This window comes from Eublepharis macularius, chromosome 1 (assembly GCF_028583425.1).
Source record: "Eublepharis macularius isolate TG4126 chromosome 1, MPM_Emac_v1.0, whole genome shotgun sequence".
Classification (NCBI taxonomy): Eukaryota; Metazoa; Chordata; class Lepidosauria; order Squamata; family Eublepharidae; genus Eublepharis; species Eublepharis macularius.
In genome coordinates this window covers 22999297-23019321 of record NC_072790.1, presented here as the reverse complement: position 1 = coordinate 23019321, position 20025 = coordinate 22999297, and the positions used below count along the sequence as shown (strand labels likewise).

The 20025-nt window shown below is 44.8% G+C and overlaps 2 protein-coding genes across 3 annotated transcripts in view; one reads left to right on the top strand and one right to left on the bottom strand.

Moving 5' to 3' along the window:
- Positions 1 to 9960, bottom strand: part of EFHC1 (EF-hand domain containing 1) — a 35355-nt gene extending 25395 nt beyond the window's left edge. For both annotated transcript variants that reach the window (XM_054987403.1, XM_054987409.1), the window contains exons 1-3: positions 9878 to 9960; positions 7347 to 7568; positions 5415 to 5702 (exon numbers count right to left, since the gene is read on the bottom strand). In XM_054987403.1, the coding sequence (XP_054843378.1) occupies positions 5415 to 5702; positions 7347 to 7568; positions 9878 to 9940 (573 nt within the window). In that variant the 5' untranslated portion in view covers positions 9941 to 9960. The remainder of the gene's footprint in view (positions 1 to 5414; positions 5703 to 7346; positions 7569 to 9877) is intronic.
- A 1403-nt stretch (positions 9961 to 11363) lies between these two features.
- LOC129338621 (uncharacterized) lies at positions 11364 to 16998 on the top strand. The gene is made up of 3 exons (XM_054993004.1): positions 11364 to 11428; positions 15546 to 15685; positions 16221 to 16998. The coding sequence occupies exons 2-3, from the start codon at positions 15558 to 15560 to the stop codon at positions 16783 to 16785; spliced, it is 693 nt and encodes a 230-aa protein (XP_054848979.1). The 5' UTR covers positions 11364 to 11428; positions 15546 to 15557; the 3' UTR covers positions 16786 to 16998.
- Positions 16999 to 20025: the final 3027 nt, after the last annotated feature.

Here is a 20025-nt window from a genome sequence, read left to right as displayed (position 1 = left end):
TGTATATGTAACCTGTACTGACTCCATTTTCTAATGCTTCTAGTGTTTGAGTGCTTTCCCCACAGGTGCACCAGTTCCCAAGCAGACTTCTCACCGGACGAGATTGTTGTGTCTAACACCGTTCCACCAAGGATTGGCCTTGAGAGGGAGCAACTTCCCAAGACTGAAAGATGTTGTTTTGAGAACTATGGGGGGAGGCTGGTGCAGCTGGGAACTGTTACTTTGTACCTCATGCTTTGCTCTTCATTGGTAACAATGATCATGTACCATCCTGAGTTCTCTATTCAGGACCGTGGACTATAATGGACTTTTTCTGCAGTAAAGTTTCCTTATTCAAACAATGGAGTCTTGTTTGCTTGTGGAGGGGAATCTGTAGGAAGAGCATTATTTAGCCACAGCCTGACATTTTGTTACCAATCATGCCTGAGTCGGGCCCAGCGGAATCCAAGGTAGTCCCGGACAGGGATCCTTTGTTTGATCCGTATGCGCCTCCCGACGATCAACCAGTGCAACCCCAAGAACCTCAGGAACCTGTGCCAACAGGGAACGGAGCTTCGACTACTACCCCGCCTCTCATCGATCTCGGCAGTGGAGGGGAAAGGCCGACGGCCACCGCCCTCCCCTTGTTCTCGTTACCCACACCGTCGGAGTGGGGACCCAGACCCCGAGAAACGAGGGAGCGCAGGGCCAGTGGGGTGCACCAACAATTATCCATGGACGGGCGCCGGAGCCTAGAGACAGTCCCTGAATTTGACAGCAGCCAACCGTGGCTGTTTTGGAATAGGACGACCGAGCACACGGAATGGGACACGTCCCGCCGCGGCGTCCTAAGTTGGGATTATTCGGAACTTGCCCAGTGGAAGGAGCCACCGGAGGTTCCTGAATCAAGTTGGGTACAGATGCAAAATCGCACCCTTGCTGTAGATTCCGGCATTTCGGCAGTGACGGGCCTAGCCAAAGGAATTCTAGCAGCGAGATCGCAAGACGATCAGGGAGACCCTCCACCCTGGGGGCCGTTTTCCCCTGTAGCCGCCGCCGCAGGAGGTTCTACGATGGGACAACCGGGTCCAGGTCGAATCCAACAGCTGGAAGCTAGATTGATCGACATGGAGAATAAATTACCCATCAAATTATCCAAATGTGAATTCCATAAAACTGAACTTACTTACCTTGGTTATTGTATATCCCCAGAGGGTTTAAAGATGGATCCAACTAAAATACAAGCGATCCAAGAATGGCAAACTCCCACCACCCGTAAAGAACTGCAGTCCTTCCTGGGTTTTGCCAACTTTTATAGAGACTTCATTGCAAATTTCGCGCAAATCACGCTCCCCTTAACAGAACTATTAAAAACCAAAGATAAAGGGGACAAGGCAAAGAAACCCTCCTCCAAAATACAATGGACTCCCGATTGCCAGACAGCCTTTGAATGCCTGAAAGGGCAGTTTGTAACGGAACCCGTCCTATGCCACCCCAACGAAAACTGCCCGTTCATAGTGCAGGTTGACGCCAGCGATACGGCCATTGGAGCGGTATTATTGCAAAGGGGGGAGGATGGGAAGCTGCGGCCTTGTGCATTCCTTTCAAGAAAGTTTTCTGATGCTGAAAGAAATTGGAATGTGTGGGAGAAGGAAGCCTTTGCTGTAAAAGCAGCCCTCACTAACTGGCGACATTGGCTAGAGGGGGCGAGGCACCCCTTTGAGGTTTGGACAGACCATAAAAATTTGGAGGCCCTGCGGAGCCCTCGCAGACTGAATGCCAAACAATTACGATGGGCAGAATTCTTTTCCAAATTCACTTTTACTCTGAATTACCTCCCAGGCAAAACTAACTTTCTCGCAGACGCCCTATCGCGCATGCCCCAACACAAAAGCAAACGGGAGGAGACTATAGACACAGTCTTCTCACCTACGCAATTGGGAGGCGTGGTGACCACCCGCAGCCGAGCAAGCCAACCCCTCCCGCACAGCCAGGAGTGGAAATCGAAACTTAAAGCTGAGGTGGAAAAGGAGGGGGGTAAAGCACCTAAAAACAAACTGAATCAATCCCCACAGGGGGATTGGCTAGCCGGGAACAAATTTTATGTCCCGGACAGCCTCCGACGGGAGGTTCTGCAACGATGTCACGATGCCCCCACAGCTGGTCATTATGGGTACCTGAAAACGTTACATTTAATACAGCGGCAATTCTGGTGGCCGGGCATGCGCAAAGACATTTCCCAATATGTAGGCTCCTGCCCCATTTGTCTCAGCGCCAAAACTCGGAAAGGGAAACCTCCGGGTCTCTTACAACCGTTGGAAACACCTAACAAACCTTGGGAAACAATATCCATGGACTTTATCACTGATTTACCTATTTCAAAAGGACATAATTGCATTTTAGTAGTGGTGGATCTGTTTTCCAAACAAGCGCATTTTATTCCATGTACTGCTGTACCCACCGCTCGAAAATTGGCGGATTTATTCTTAAAACACATCGTAAAATTACATTCTTTTCCGTCCAAGGTGATTTCGGATCGCGGCGGGCAGTTCGTTGCCAACTTCTGGCGGGAGCTTTTACGAATGTTGAATATTGAACAGGGAATCAGCTCAAGCCACCACCCACAAACCGACGGACAATCCGAAAAAACTAATCAGATCTTAGAACAGTTCCTTCGTTGCTACATTAACTTCCAACAGGATAATTGGGTGGACCTTCTCCCGCTAGCTGAATTCTCATACAACAACAGTGTGCATGCTTCCACTGGAGAGGCTCCTTTCAAAGTTGTGTATGGAGCTCACTTCAACCCTTTCCCGCTGGACGCTCCCCCTCTCCAGTCCTCTAGTTCGCCGGATGTGTCTTCATGGTGGGGGGAGGCCGCTCAACAATGGACTCTTATAAAGCAACATCTCGAAAAAGCCAAACGGGATTACAAAAAGTACGCAGATCGCCATCGTGCGGCCGATTGGGATTTACAACCTGGAGATCATGTTTACATATCTACCAAAAATCTGAAACTAGCCCAAACCAGCCGCAAATTAGCGTTAAAATTCCTTGGACCCTTCACTGTACGCAAAGTAATCAATAAAGTGACTGTTGCTGTGAATTTACCCAAGAATTTGCGCCATGTTCATGACACGTTCCATGTCAGCCTCTTGAAAAGAGCTCCAACAGATGACAAGTGGCATGTCAAAGCTCCACCCATTCCAACGTTAATAGACGACCAAGTACACTATGAAGTGCAACAAATTCTGGACTCTAAATTCAAACGTAATCAGCTTTTTTACCTCATCAGGTGGAAGGACTTTGATTCTGGTTACGATGAATGGGTGAACTCTGTGCATGTTCATGCTCCTAGATTAACCAAAGCTTTCCATACTCGCTACCCATATAAGCCAGGGGGGGATTTATTTTAAGGGGGGCAGAAATGTCAGGTCCAGTGTATATGTAACCTGTACTGACTCCATTTTCTAATGCTTCTAGTGTTTGAGTGCTTTCCCCACAGGTGCACCAGTTCCCAAGCAGACTTCTCACCGGACGAGATTGTTGTGTCTAACACCGTTCCACCAAGGATTGGCCTTGAGAGGGAGCAACTTCCCAAGACTGAAAGATGTTGTTTTGAGAACTATGGGGGGAGGCTGGTGCAGCTGGGAACTGTTACTTTGTACCTCATGCTTTGCTCTTCATTGGTAACAATGATCATGTACCATCCTGAGTTCTCTATTCAGGACCGTGGACTATAATGGACTTTTTCTGCAGTAAAGTTTCCTTATTCAAACAATGGACTCTTGTTTGCTTGTGGAGGGGAATCTGTAGGAAGAGCATTATTTAGCCACAGCCTGACAAGCTGCTCCAAAGTGGGCAGCCCCCAGGAGAAACACACAGGCAGGAAGGGGGGAGGCTGCATCACAAAATATTCTTTGGATCACCCTAAATTACTAAGCCAAGCACTCCAGAAACTGTCTCCTACAAGACATGTACTGGGCCTGATTCAAAGACTGGTTCTGGAGTGAAGAGCTCTTAGGGCCAAGCCAGATGTGCAGATTTTTAAAAATTTAGGTCTGGGTTCTCCAGCGGGAATAACTGTTAAAAATAAAGGGAGATTCTAAATGGCCTCAGAATGCCTCGGGGGGGGGGGGGGGGACTTGTCCCTCTCCCCTCAAGCCATTTCCCCCTGTCAAAATAGCAGGGGTGGGAGGTATTTTGCATGTTTTTTCTGCTCCATGTGAAGTATTTGATAAATAAATCATTATGTAGGCCCCAGAAACCTAATTAAAGGATTCCATATTTGGGTTGTTAGCAGAGTCCATCGTTTGGCATAGGAAGCGTGATTATAGGAGGTTGTGAGCTCATTCTGCTGGCTGGTGTGTGTGCAGAAGAGAAAATAATAAATTCATACACTTGCTTATATTTAGAAATGAATGTTCTTTATTGTGGGAACTCCATACTCTGATAGGAAAGGCGGAGGGACAGATCCTAACTAACTATCTAGTCTAAGGATGGACATGGATGCTAGGGCAAGGCCAGTATCCATGCTGCCAAGATGGAGGGAGGAGAAGGGGAGAGAGGTGTTGCCTGGAACAATGCCAGGAAGAGAAGAAGTGAGAGGGAGGAAGTCAGGAGGACAGCCAGAGCAGTAAATAGTAAAAAGTAAACAGAGTGCCCTGACCTCTCTATCTTTCTAACTCTTTGGTTTGTCCCCTTCTGAAACGTGAGGAAAGGGACAGCGTTGAATCCTCCTCTTCCAATAGTATTCTATGCAGTAAAAATGGTGGTGGGGGGACTCCTCCCGTGCTATTGTGACCAGGGGAAATGGCTTGAGGGGGTAAGGACCATTTTCCTCCTGATTTAGAAGCATAACAGTCATTGCACTGCGAGGGCCAGTTTGGAAGTCATGTTTCATTGATCTTTATTTTAGTTTATTCATTTATTTATTTTTAAATACTTACATTTTGCTTTTCCTCATGGCTCCAAGCAGCTTACAAATCCTAATTAAAAACACGATCATTTAAAAGCAACAGATGAAACCTCCGCTTTCTCTAAGAGATGTCTGCAGTTTATACGCCATGAAGAAATGCTCTCCACCCTAGTATTCACCCCAATAATTCAACTTTTGGAGCTACACGTGCTCATGAGTTGGAGCTTATTGATGTTTTAATAGCAGACTTGGTTTTAAAGCTGTTCTAAATGTCTGAATTACGTACTGTTGCCGTTTTTTATACTGTAAACTGTGCCGAGCCTATGCTTGTGGAGAAAAGCAGGGCAGAAATATTTTAAATAAATAAAGCAGACAGGCACTGAAAATAAATCAAAGAAATTACTGAAGCAATTCAGCCAAGCCAAACTTGGAATCAGGTTCGGACATCACAACAGCTTGCCTGATTTTCGAAGTCACACGCAGCTAATTCTGCAACAGAATGACCTAGACTCTGTACCTGAGTGAACGCATCACAATCGACGATCCGGAACGTCCGGCCGTAGATCGTAATGTTGATGCCTCGGTTGAGATCTTTCCAGTGATAATGATCCCCACGATCATTCTTGGGCATGCGCTGCCGTTTGATCAACTTCCCCTGAGGAATCCCTGAGTTTTCCACAATGGGCTCCATGACAGACATGCTGTCATCTTCTAGGTAGTAGTAAATGCTGACTTGCCGGACGCGGAAATGCTCTTCAGTAGATATGGGGACATCTTCTTGAAAGTAGCCATCAAACTTCAGCACCTGCAAAGGAGGAACCCAAATAAGGCAGAAGATAGTTAACTTTAAGGACAGCATTCATAGTGGACCCTTTGGGGAAGACTTGATGCCAAGAGACTGAGAGCATACATGCATTTGGTGTATTCTAAGAACATTAAGCCCAGGGGCTATGAAAGGACACCGTTTCTGGGAAAAGCAGGGATGCTCCGTTTGACATCAGGCTAGCAGCGGGAGGAGGCCACCTAATCTTTCACTCAACTTGAAACTGTCAATCTCCCGACAAAATACACAGCATGTCACTAAAATCAGCCTCCTGACTGGAGGATTGGAAAGTGGCCAATGTAAACCTGATCCAAGGATAGCCAAGAAACAGTAGGTCCATTAGCTTGACATCTGTCCCAGGGAAACTGGAGAAAAGCACTATTGAAGATAGAATGGTTAAGCTCAGGAGAAGAACAAGCCTTGCTTTAGAAGATTCAGTGTAACTTCTGCAAAGGGAAACCTTGCTTCATCTGTTTTTGGGAGCTGAGAAAGTCAAGAAGCATATGGGATAGGGGTGACAGAGTATACATTATTACTCGCTTGCCAGATTACTTGATCAAAAGCTCCTACGTAAACTTCAACATCAGTAACTGACTGTTTCCAATAATCAAAGGGAGTTTCCCTCATCAGAAGGGGGTTGATGTCTTCTAATTCCCTTTTCCTACTGCAGACTCCCATTTTGCCCCTTATGTTGTTCATGAGGGGCCATTGACACACAACTCCGCCCATGAACAAAGATTCAGGTGACTAAGTGGACTGTAATGGAAAGGGGAGCTGGGAAATCCCCCCTCTGAAAGCTTACCTCTGCCTGCCGGTCGCATAGGATACAAGCCACGGTTTATGGCTCCAATGTGCTGCCCGTGGTTAGTGGGTATGACGGGCAATTTGCTTGCTTTTCTGATGGGAGTGGTGGAGAGTGCCCTCAAGTCATAGCTGACTTAATGCGACACCTGGTGGGGTTTTCACAGCAAGAGACTAATAGAGGTGGTTGGCCATTGCCTGCCTCTGCAGCCTTGGTCTTCATTGGTGGTCTCCCATCCAATTACTAGCCAAGGCCGACCCAACCGTGCTTAGATTCTGAGATCTGAAAAGATCAGGCTCACCTGGGCTATTCAGGTCATAATGTAATCAAAATAGTAACTGACCCAAGTCTCCCCTTGAATTCATTTTTTTATAACCAGAGTATGTTTTAGGGCTATCATGACCCAACTCGGGTGATGCCTAATTCCTATAAAGCAAGGCGGCGATTTGGAATTCTGTGCGGACAAAAGAGTGCTGAATTCTTCCCCCATCCACACTATTCTTCGTCACAGCTGGTACTATTTCCAGTCTAGAAACACCACTGTGGGAAGCTGTGAAGAGGTGGGCCTTTTCAGGGGAAATGTGAACACGCTCCTCCCTATTGATCTCAATATTTTTTTCATTTGACCGCATCCCATTTAGGAAAGAACATTTATACAGTGTGACCCTCTTCTTGAGTCTTTACCATCTTTCAAGTCAGGTTTCAACCTTCTACAGCATTTAAACAAATATATCGTTCCCTGAACTTTGCAATAAATGCTTCGTGCTTCTGTACAGGGCTTGGCCCCCCTGGATCCTGAAACCAGACGTTCTTGAACAGAATACCTTTTTGTCAAAAGCGACATGTGCTGGGATAAAGTCCGAGGGCGGCGCTTGCTTGGGTTGGCCGTAGGTTAGCGTGGGTCGCTTGTTGGACAGTTCATCTAACTCAGCTTGGGACAACTGGTTGACGTGAAGTTGCTCTCCACCTATCCCCACAGTCGGCAGTCGACGAACGGCAAAACCATTCTTGTAACTGAGAGTCTGAGGGCGACGAAAATCAGTTTTCTAAGGGGGAGAAATCTACAGTCAAATGCTGCCCACATTACTGACAACGCAAACCAGCTTGCTTGGAAGAAAAAATGTAGGCACTCTACCAAAAATTTAGTTTTGTGTGCTGTTTTCACCAAAGGAGATTGGATTTTCTCCCTGTTTAAATTCAAGCTCTTTATGTAAATAGAACAAGCATAACTGTGATGTGCCAGCAAGACTTAAAATATCCATGAGACCAGAGGAAAATATCAGAGATCTTTTGTGTTACAGATCTGGGGTGGAGTGTGGGGAATGCTCCAATCCCGTTCTACCATCTTCTTCAACCTTCTCCCTTGTGGGATGTTAGACGCGTCGGCAGTCTCTCACCACTTTCCCCCATCAGCAACTCTGCTACACTTGCACAACAGGCTGTATGCATTTTATCATATGCAGAGAAGAGAGACTGGATTGGATTTTTTTCTTGTTATAGTTTTCATTTTTAACATCTTGCCAACTGGGTCTCTCAGTCTCCCGCACGGAAGTCCAATGCTGCGCACTGGCTCTCCATAAAGTATATTGCGTTTTAAAATTATTTATTCTTGTTGTTAAGAACAAGAACAATATTATAATTATTCCCTGTAAATGGAAAAGTAGCACAGTATACAAAAAGTGAGGAAATCCAATCCTTTTCCGAAACAGGTATATTACATACAGCACCTAATTTGACTTTTGTCTATTCCACCCCCCACCCCCACCCCCAACTCTTATTTTCAGTCTGTGAAATTAAGGATGAAATATGTACAACTTTTCCAACATATGTACATATTTCTGGAAAAGGTTAACAGTGTTGGTATTTTTACAGTACCAAAAAGGCACACATTTTTTTAAAGCATTGAACAGGTTAGGCTAGAGATCTTTCTATTTTTCATTTTTGGGGTGAGGAACCATTTTTCAAACTTACCAAGGCTAAGTACAGCCTTTTCTAGTTTTAATCTTGGAGAGGTGGGGAGGAACATTTTTAAAACACACAGTCTAAGATAAATCCCTTTCCACAAATTACCTTGTTTCTTCATCTTTTGTTGTAGCTGGGTAGGGTGGGGGTGGGGTATCATGTGTAAAACTTACTCCTAGAGCCATCGAGGATGGAGCCCATTCTACTTTTAATCTTTGGACAGGTCTCCTCAGAGAGGTGGCACAGACATCTCCAAAATAACTACACAGATGAAATTCATTATTTATAGCCTGCATTTCTCACTGAGACTCCAGGTAGATTACAGAGGATAGAGGGAGAGGTGGTGAAAAAGTAATCTGATGAAAGGAGCTCTGACTCTCAAAAGCTCATACCTTGGAAATCCAGTTGGTCTTTAAAGTGCTATTGGATCCAGATCTTGCACACGTTATAGGACACTGGATGAATAATGCATTTTTAACACTTACCCTGCCTTTATTCCCAATGGGCCTCAAGGCTGCTTACATCATTCTCCTTGCCTCCATTTTAACTTCACAACAACCCTGTGGAGTAGGTTTGTAACTGGCCTGAGGTCACCCAGTGAGTTTCCAAGGCAGAGAGGGGATTTGAACCTGGGTCTCCCAGATCCTAGTCAGACACTCTAACCACTACACCACACTGGCAATACGACCAGGAGTGCAAAGTGGAACAAAGTGAGCAGCAATGTGACTTATACAATGTGTGTGTGTGTGTGTGTCTTATACAGTGTGGGTGTGTATATGTACTGTACAGTAAATATATACACATACACAAACATGTATATGTATGTGTATATATTGTATGCATATGTATATATCTGTATATCTGTGTATATATACATATATCCATACACACAAATATATATGTGTGTGTATATATAATATACAGTGTGTGTGTATATATATATGTACTATATGTGTGTGTGTGTGTGTATACATAATACACACGTTATACACAATATAATAAACAGTAGGATTCCAATCCAGTAGCACCTTAAAGACCAACTGGATTTGGAAACCTTGTTGGTCTCTCAGGTGCTCCGGGCCCAGCATCTTGCTCTTCTGCACCACCCACCTGAAACTCTCTCCATCATCAGCGGTGCAACGGAACAGCGCAATAGTCCAGGCCACGAATACCGAACCCAAGGGCCCCGGGAACAGCCAACCCCCAGGCGACCTACTAGGCCTGCCAACTTCCAGGCGGGGCCTGGAGATCTCCCGGAATTGCAGCTGACCTCCAGCCAAGGGAGATGAGTGCCCCTGGAGAACACGGTTGCCTGGCAGGGCGGGCTCCCCCTCCCCGGGCTCAGCCCCCAGATTTCCCCACGTGGCGTTGGGCCGGAGAAGCGCCCTCTCACCGTCGGGTCCCGGGACGAAAAGCCCGGCAGCACGGGCAGCCTTTGCCCCTCCTGGGAGCTCATCGCCTCCGAGCCGAGCCGTCTTCCTCCCAACTGCGGGCAAGGGCCGTTCCCTTGGCAACAGCCGACGCTCGGGCGCCCACGTGGTTTGCGAGTTCCGAAGGGGGGAGGGGGAGGGAGAAGAATCTTCGCGCATGCGCACTGTATTTTTACAAATCCCCCTCCTCGCTTAGTATGGAGCTTCCTGACTTTTTACAAGTCGGGATTCCCTCTTATTAATAATTGATCTGAATTTTTAAATTGACATGGGAAGTTATTGCGCTTTGGCTTTCTGGGGATCGATCGACAGAGTTGCTAACTTCCAGGCGGGACCTGGAGCCCCCCCCCCCCAAATTACAGCTGATCTCCAGGCCACAGAGATCAGTTTTCCTGGAGGAAATGGCTGCTCTGCAGGGTGGGCGCTACGCCATTAAAACGCACTAAGGTCCCGCCCTTCCTCAAACCCTCTCTAGGCTCCAACTCCCTAAATCTCCAGGATTTTCCAGCCTGGAGCTGGCAACCAAGCTTATGGAGAGGGGCTGATTTGGAACCCCTGCTTTGTGGGTGGCACCATGTCGCCATTGACACGGGGTGTTTATGACTACATTAGAGGGGACAAGGCTTGGACTCAGCAGGATTGGCTGCGGTATGAGAAATGATGCGGCTATTCTCTTCACACATGCGCAGATAGGACACTATTAGGGCCTGGGACAGGCCAGTCCACCCCTCACCCCTTTTACTCCCCCTTTAACTTACCTGCAAAGTCTCTCAGCATCCTCCGCCTCATAGAACATGCTCAGTCTTCATCACACGATGATGGGGAGGCACGGTTAATTTGCAGCTTCATTTACCACTGGGTGGCAGAGCATCGATTCTCCAGAAAGTCACAAGTTCAATCCCTGGCAGCTCCCATTAAAAGGATCAGGTCCGCTTCCTCTTCTCTCTACCCTTTCTCGCACGTGTTTATTTCCCCAGCACCGCCAAAAAGACAAATAATTGGGTTCTAGATCAAATCAATCCTCAATTCTCTCTAGAAGCTAAAATGACAAAACTGAGGCTATTGTACTTTGGTCACATCGTGAGAAGACAAGACTCACTGGAAAGACAATAATGCTAGGAAAAGCGGAAGGCAGTAGGAAAAGAGGAAGACCCCAAACAAGATGGCTGGGCTCAATCAAAGAAGCCCCGCCCTCCACTTTGCAGGATCTGAGCAAGTCTGTTAATGAGAGGAGGACCTTTCGGAAGTCCCTCATTCACAGGGTCGCCATAGGTCGGAGGCGACTTGACGGCCCATAGCACACTCTTACAGGTAGGTGGCGCTCCTGTCAATGTACTGCTACTGGATAGGCGCGGCTAGTGGATCTGCCACTCAACTCCTTACAGCCCGCCTATTGGCCAGGGACCACGTTAAAAGTCTCTTCCCGCCTCTGATTCAAGCAAATTCAAACTCGGGCGGTTTACGGAGGCGGCGGGTTCGCTGCCGAGCGAGAGGCCTCGAGGAAGCGGCGCCGGGTGAGCTTTGCTTGAAGTCAGTACTGCGTGATCGCGAAGGAAAGGGCGGGAGCCGGCACCGAGCACCGTGCGACCAAGAGGACGAGCACGTAATGCTGGGGGAGGGATAGTTGCCAGCCTCCGGGTGGTGGCTGGAGATCTCCCGGAATGATAACTTCTCTCCCGGCCATAGAGGTCAGTTCCCCTGGAGAAAAGGGCTGCTCTGGAAGGTGGACTGTAAGGCATTATGCCCTGCTGAGGTCCCTTCCCAGGCTCCAGCCTCCAAAACTCCAGGAATTTCCCAACCTGGAGCTGGCAACCCCCTACTGAGGGGGCACTGTACGCCGAGGAGGGAGAGCAAGAAGAGTCAGGCGAGCACAGGCGGGGAAGGAGAAGCTGGAGGTGCTGAGACAGGCGGTGTGGCTTCTAACACTAATAGCATAGCTACCAATGATAGTGATTTTAAGAATAGTGGTGAACACCCAAATTGGTAAAAGTCCCACCTTCTTGGAATAAATCTGCACAGCCCATAATGTATGAATGCATTACAAGCCAAACACTGACCTGAGAAACTGGAATGTAAAAGGAGCTTCTGCATAGGGAGAGAACATACTTCTAGTTTAATCCCCCAGACAGAGCTAAGCCAGGGCCCAGATTGAAGTTAAAATTAGGTTATGTGCATGCCATGCAGAGGTTGTTTTTATTTGTGATCCCTCCCCCCAAAAAGCCCTTATGTTTCTGAGTGTTAACTAATAATGTTTATCATCACTGACCCAAAATATGAATCGAGAAGAGGGAAATCCACTGATCACTAGCCAGTTATTTGTTTAAATTGATACACCACCCCCCCCCAATTTTGAAGTACACAACTAAAATAAACATGGATGCCCAAGACAAACAAACACATACATATAGCCTGAAAGTAGAATCACTCTGAAGGCTGGCGACAACGTATAGTAGTAGTTCCTAGGGGCTCTCTAGAGATGTTTGCAGCAGAGTGGATAAAAATCAATGATTTTTTTTAAAAAAAATCAAATTTTTAAAATTTAAATCCGATTTTTTTTATGAAATGTTTTTGAGGAAAAATCTTTCTAAAGATAGTTTTCTATTTAAGATACATTATAGTCCGAAGGTTATCATCATGAAATAAGGATTAGTTTTTAATTATGCAGCATGAGGCTGTATATTCATGCAATGTTTAAATTTTTGGTAAAAGAATTTCATTAATCCATTCAACAATGTCATGCCCTTCCAGAGGTTTCTATAAGATTATTGAGCAGTTTTCCTATCTAGAAGATATTATCACAGAGGCTTGGTTTTACAGTTCTCAAAACTGAATTTGTGTCTGCAGAGATCACAGCAAAAAGGTTATAAAATAAACATGCACAGTTGAGAAAAAGACCTTAATCCCATTGTTCCTTTGCAAATCTTTGTACACATAACCAACCCCTTACCTCTTAAGTGCTAAGTTTCAAAAAAATTCAATGAATAGAAGATTGTTAGGAGTAGACTAGATCTGCAGAAGAAGCTAAGTGTGAGGAGTCTTTATGTAGAAAACCATGATTTAAATCTAGTCTTACCGACTAGTGATTTAAATTGATTTGATTTAAATCAAATCCACCCTGGTTTGCAGTCCTTCCCCAGGCAGATTAATGATGGATTTCAGGGAGCCAAACCTGAACTGTACTTTTCAGCTATGCTTTTCTTCACACAAGGCATTTCATGGAACAGGGCTTATATCTGTTGTGCCTGGCCCTCATTAGCGGTCATACCACCTGTCCTGCTCTTTGGCACCCTCGGATTCAGCGGTGCCTGGCGAAACCTTGGGAAGGCATCTGTTTTATGGCTTTACTTACATATTGGTGTGAACAATGTGACTTGAGTTAGCAACGTTGCCAACAGAAAAACATGCAATGCAACGCTTTTTAAAAAATATTTTTTTAATTTTTAAAACAAAAAGGGAATACAGAAAAGAAGGGGAAAGAAAAGGGGACAAGCAAGGCAAATATAAAGCTGTGCGCTACAAGGATTGTTAAAATACAGAATATAAAAGTCATAACCTTTATAGCTATCAGAAAAGTAACTGGAATAATAATTAAGCCTATTTAGTATATATTTTTCCAAATAAACAACACATGCAAAATTCAAACCTATTTCTACTCATTATTTTAATAATTAAAAAATAGAATAGAATAAAAAACTCATTTCATTATTGTTCCATCTTATCCTTTCTTTTTCTTAACAATAACAATTATTAACAATAACGATGCCTATTACTTAATGTAACTAATTGTTGTAAACTCTTAAGAGTGTTAAGATAAAGTTCTATTGAAGATTCTAACCTATTTCAGTTCCTTATCTTAAAAAATAAAAAAAAAATCCTTATTTCCCCAATATTTATCATTACTTTTTACTTATACATTACTTAACAATAACAATGTTAACCTTTTGCCAACATGTGGTGCATCACTGACAGATGTTTGGGCTTCAACTTCTGAGGCCAATGGCTTTTTAAAAATCATATTTAGAAAGAATAAATAGTTATAAGTTTTCGGAGATTCTTCTCAACTCAGTCTTTTTCTCCTTCTAACACATGTACCCATTTAAGATGAGATGTGCCTCTCCACACACCCCAAAGCATAATATGTCATCATTATTATTTTTTTAAGTTTTCAATAAGCTATTTATGATTACTTTCAGAGAAAGCCAAGGGATATAATGGATTGGAATTTGAGCCTGGTGAAATATGCAATACAAAAAATTGGCCGTTATCTCTCCTTGTTACGCACTCTGCCCCAGTTAGGTGAAGGGCAAAGCTAGGAAAATACTCAGCTCTAGACCAGACTGAGAAGGAATTCTTAATAGGTTTACCACCTGCTCTTTTTTCAAAGAACCAGCCTTTATTTCAGGGTGGATTTGATTTTAATCACGATTTAAATCACTAGTCGGTAAGACTAGATTTAAATCATAGTTTTCTACATAAAGACTCCTCACACTTAGCTTCTTGTGCAGATCTATTCTACTCCTAACCATCTTCTATTCATTGAATTTTTTTTTAAACTTAGCTGTTAAAAGAGGTAAGGGGTTGGTTCTGTGTACAAAGATTTGCAAAGGAACAATGGGATTAAGGTCTTTTTCTCAACTGTGTGTGCTTATTTTATAACTTTTTTGCTGTGAAAAAGACATGATCTTTGCAGACATAAATTCACAGTTTTGAGAACTGTAAAACCAAGCATCTGTGATAGTATCTTCTAGATAGAAAAAATGCCCAATAGTCTTACAGAAACCTCTGGAAGAGCATGACATTGTGAATGGATTCATGGAATTCGTTTACCAAAAAATTTAAACATTGCAGGAATATACAGCCTCATGCTGCATAATTAAAAACTAATCCTTATTTCATGATAATAACCTTTGGACTATAATGTATCTCAAATAGAAAACTATCTTTAGATCAATTTTTCGTCAAAAAACATTTTATTTTAAAAATCCGATTTAAATTGTAAAAATCTGATTTAAATTAAAAAATCTGATTTTTAATTTTTCTAAAAAAAAAAAATCATTGATTTTTATCCACCCTGCTTTATTTATGTCCAAAATAAAAATAGAAAAGAAGAGATGCATCAGAACTAGAGAGCCAGTTTGGTGTGGAGAGCCAGTTTGGTGTAGTGGTTATGAGTGCGGGACTCTAATCTGGAGAACTGGGTTTGATTCCCCACTCCTCCACTTGAAGCCAGCTGGGAGACCTTGGGTCAGTCACAGCTCTCTCAGAGCTCTCTCAGCCCCACCCACCTCACAGGGTGTTTTGTTGTGGGGATAATAACATACTTTGTAAACCGCTCTGAGAGGGTATTAAGATGTCCTAAAGGGCGGTATATAAATCGAATGTTATTAATGTTATTAACCACATAAAGCAATTTTAATACTTTACGGGGATGGTATGTTGCAATTGTTGTCAGTGTGCCTATATAGAACTGATTAATTGAACCTTTAACAGAATAATTTCAGTGTTCAAATTCGAAAGTGCATTCCGTCATTTTTTTTTCAACAGCTGTTTGGGTAATGCATACCTGTGCAGTGCCCAAGGTACCTGAGATACTAATTGTGCTTTCTACATCCTGCTTCCTTCCCGTCACAGATTGTGAGCAAGATGACAGAAGATGCTTCCGCTCGCTGCCCATCGCCCACATTCTCAGAGGCCGGATCAGTTCAGTATCCAGATTACCCATTAACGCCACCAGTCTTGGAGTCAGATGACGAGAGCTTGGAGGAGGAGGAGGGTGATTACTATTTCTCCACAGTGGTGTAGTGTGGGGGTGCAGAGGGGCGGCTTCCCCGGGCGCATAATTTTTAGGGGGCGCCCATGCTGAGGAGAGACAGCGTTGCATCCCTGGGTGGCCGCCTGCAGCACCCTGGCCGCCTGCCATGCCAACAGCGTGGCCGACTCACTGGGCGCTGAGCTGGCCTGGCCGTCCTGCAGCTGAGGAGCACGCCGAGCTGGTGGCGGTGGCACAGGCAGCTGCGTGGTAAGGGGCAGGGAGGAGGCAAGCGGCCTGAATCGCAGGAGAGCTCCTGGGGGGGCGGCCACGCCCTGCGCAATGAAGTGACGTCATTGCGCAGTCCCGGGAGTGCACGCGCAAAGTGCACGCACATGTGGTGCCAGGGGTACCACCTCCTGCCAGGAGTTGCCCCGGTTGCTGCCAAACCACACTATGCCGCTGTTTCTCCACACTCTTTTTGTCCCAAATCCATGCATACTGCAATTAGACAGCAAATCAAACTGGTATTTAATGACGGTGCCTGTCTTTTCAGATAGCGAAGAGGAAGATCTCCAAGAAGAATTCAGTGAGGATTTCTGGAACACAGACGACGAACAGCTGCACAAGGAGGCATTGGTCTGCCTGGACGCCATTAGAGTGGCTGTGGAGAAAATCACAGCAGACGTAGTGCAAAGGAGTGAGGTAGTGGCCAAGGCTAGGAGGGTTGAGACAGACCTCCTCACACGAGCGGTGGAAGCGGCAGAGAGACAGGCGGAAAGTGCGGAAATCTTCTGGCGAGACATGGTGCAGGCCGTCCGTGAGACGAAGGAGTTCTTTGCCGGGCAATTTGAGCGCCACAATTCAATGATGGAAAAGTTAGTGTCAGCGGTGGTACCTCAGGGATCCTGTAGCGAGGTCCAGGCAAACGTCGTGGACGCATCCGCTTTACACATCCCGCCCAAGACTCCCCCACCCATCGATGAGAACTGTCCAGGATCGGCTGATAGCAAAAGAATAGCTGCAAAGCGCTTTTGCAGCCGCGATTCACCGGAGATGTTGCCTAGGGACCACCTCATGCAGAAGCGCCAGCGGTCAGTACTGGCGCGCTACAGGCTGTGACTTGCCTGAAATGGTTGTCTTTTTACCGTGTTATGCATTGCCAAGGCAACACGCCTTTCCCTTCTGTTGCCCAGTTAAATTTAACCCTCATAAGATAGGACGTCTCACCAAGTGCGTTGCACCGCGCTTAGTTAGTCAGACGCTCTGCACATTACCTTTTTGACCATGATAATAGTGTTCACAAGGTTATCTGTCCTCTTGTTTACGTAGCCAGAAAATAAAAACTTGTAGTTGGAAAATAAAATGTGTGGTGCTAAGTTGCACTTTTGCACAGTTTGTCAGCATTTTAAATTGACATTGAGCTCGTGGGATGGTGGGGATGGCTGGGCACCGGTCAACAGTGGCTGGTCAACCAAGGTTTTAAAAGAACAATTATAACAGGAAAGCATGCAGATTTAAATGACCACAGAAACCAAAAGAAAATCTCTCCCCATACTCCAAAGTCCTGAAGGTGCTGATTCCACATCCCTCGATCCACAGTTTTGGCTCCTCACCACGTTTTCAAATCTTATGTTATCTGCCAGAAGCTTGTAATAAAAAATCAAAGATCACGTTATCGCCATCAAATCAAGCAAATTAAGGTATTTCGTGAAGTGTTTTCATTTTGAAATCACTTCCCTATTTCAAATCTTTCGAGGATGTCTTGCAACCAGTTTCGTGTCCTTCCTATTACTGTACTTTTCATTGCAGCTAAATATCAAAAGGGCTAAGTCCATGCTCACACAGAACAGTATGCCCAGTGTGCAGACAAGCAGTTTAACTCATTGTTGATTTGTATATTTTCCTGTGCAATCCAATAAGCATCATGTTATTACTTTAACTGTGTCCCTGCACGTAGTATGTTCAGTTCATCTGGTTTTCATTCTTAAATTTGAGTGGCTATATTCTGGTGATCGCGACAGAAACTCTTTCTTTACATTAATATGTGGCCTTCCAAAAGATGCCTAAAGATCATTAGCAGTGACATGTTGTGAAAAAACATGTTTTCCTCCAAAAAAGTATTTCTTGAAGAATAAATTGAACGCAAGTAAATGTGTGGGGTCGACTGGAACATATTACACACTATCCACCATTTTATTGTTGCGGCAACCCTACATATGTGATACCTTTTTTAAAAAAAAAAAACCCTGAATTTGTGGTGTGGGGCCTCTAAGCGTGGGGGAGCTTTAGTAGGGAATTAGCAAATGTCAATGTTCAGTCATGAAAGTGTTAAACTGTTTTTTATGTTACTTAGTTAGAAACCTTACTTGGATGTAACCATGTAGCTGTCAAGTTTGGTTTCTCTCCTTAGAAAGGGTAGACTCTATTCTTTTTTCTTTTAAAATTTTTATTATTATTATTCATTTCAACAATAACAGTACAACAATATTAAAGATAATTATAAAATAGAGATTATAAATTACAGTAAGGTAGACTCTATTCTTCATGAATTGAATGCAGGATTCAGTATTTGGCAACCAGTTTAATGGGTGGGGGCAATCAGGTGGAAAGAGATACTGAAGTTTATTGCTGTTCAGTCTCTGTTTAGATCAGAAGCCAACACAATGTAGCCAGTTACGCATTTCTTATTTTCTTCTGCTGTAACTTTTTTCCCTTTTATGTAGTATTTTTATAGAGCTAAACTGTGTGTGTTTTCATTATGTCCAATGCAAATTTCTGCTAATCAAATTGAACCAACTTGTGGGGAATACATTCATTCGCTTGCAAGGAAGAGATGCTTCCAGTCCCTAGATGTTGTTGAACCTGTGCTTCTGTGGAAGCGTGTCACAATTCTTACTCTCGGCGTTGAAACAATTCATGCTATTAAACAGTAGGGCAGAAACTGACATGTCACAGTTCCCGCCTGCATCGCCCCGAGGCAGCGGGACTCTGAAGTTGTGACCAGTTGGCCCCACCAGGAAAGTATTCTGGTCAAACGGGGCGGGCTCTTTTCACACTCACCGCTGACGGTCTCTGAAAGCAGCACCACACAACCGGTTTTTGTAAATGTCGAATCAGAGCATGCCACCTCTGCTGCGTATTTATCCACAACTACAAAGGCATCGAGTCTCCGCCCCACCTCTCATCCTCCTCTGAATCACCCAGCAGCGCCATTCTTCAAATGGCCACTACAACGATTTCGCGGGATCATCCTGAGCGCACCAGAGAGGTTAGGAGTTTGTGCTGTGGATGGGGTTGTGAGGCATCAGAGACAGGTGCCAAATTGCCTAATCTTACGTTGATTCCATTTAGTGAGCTTGGAGTGTCACTCAACCCTCAATCGCCCACCAGTCTACTATAAAAGTAAGATGCTTTATAGCTTATTTGCTCATTACAATTAACCTTACCAGAACCAGCGGTGCCTAGGTTCCCGTGGTCAAGCGTCAGTTGGGATCGCTGATAGGCCACTGCAGGCACACCTGATGGAATCTTCCCTGCAACCAGCAGTTCTTGCCGATACAAGCATTTACCCGCAAAGTCATCACTCATTACGCATGTAAGATACGTTAGGGTTGGCACAAAGGAAATATAAACTAATAAATACTAACGGTGAGCTGGAGAAAAGCATAAGTGGATACATAGAAGAAACGTTCAAGGAGAAGTGTATGCGTGTGTTGAGAAAACTTAAAGTAGGCATACAAGACAGAACTTTCCAAGAAAACTAGAATTAGTACCAGTTACACCATGCTTTATCTGGCAAGGCCATCACCATCTGATCATACATACAGAATGTCAAATGTAGGACTTAGAATCATAGAGTCGGAAGGGGCCATACAGACCATCTAGTCCAACCCCCTGCCCAGTGCAGGATCAGCCTAAAGCATCTCTGACAAATATTCATCCAGCCTCTTCTTGAAAACTGCCAGTGAGGGGGAGCTCACCACCTCCCTAGGCAGCTGATTCCACTTTTGAACTACTCTGACCGTGAAAAAGTTTTTCCTAATATCCAGCCGGTACCTTTGTGCATGTAATTTAAGTCCATTGCTTCGGGTCCTACCCTCTGCTGCCAACTGGAAGAGCTCCTTGCCCTCCTCCAAATGACAGCCTTTCAAATACTTAAAGAGAGCAATCATGTCCCCCCTCAACCTCCTCCAAACTAAACATTCCCAAGGCCCTCAGCCTTTCCTCGCAGGGCTCAGTCTCCAGACCCCTGATTATTCTTGTCGCTCTCCTCTGCACCCTTTCGATTTTGTCCACATCCTTTTTGAAGTGAGGCCTCCAGAACTGCACACAATACTCCAGGTGTGGCCTGACCAAGGC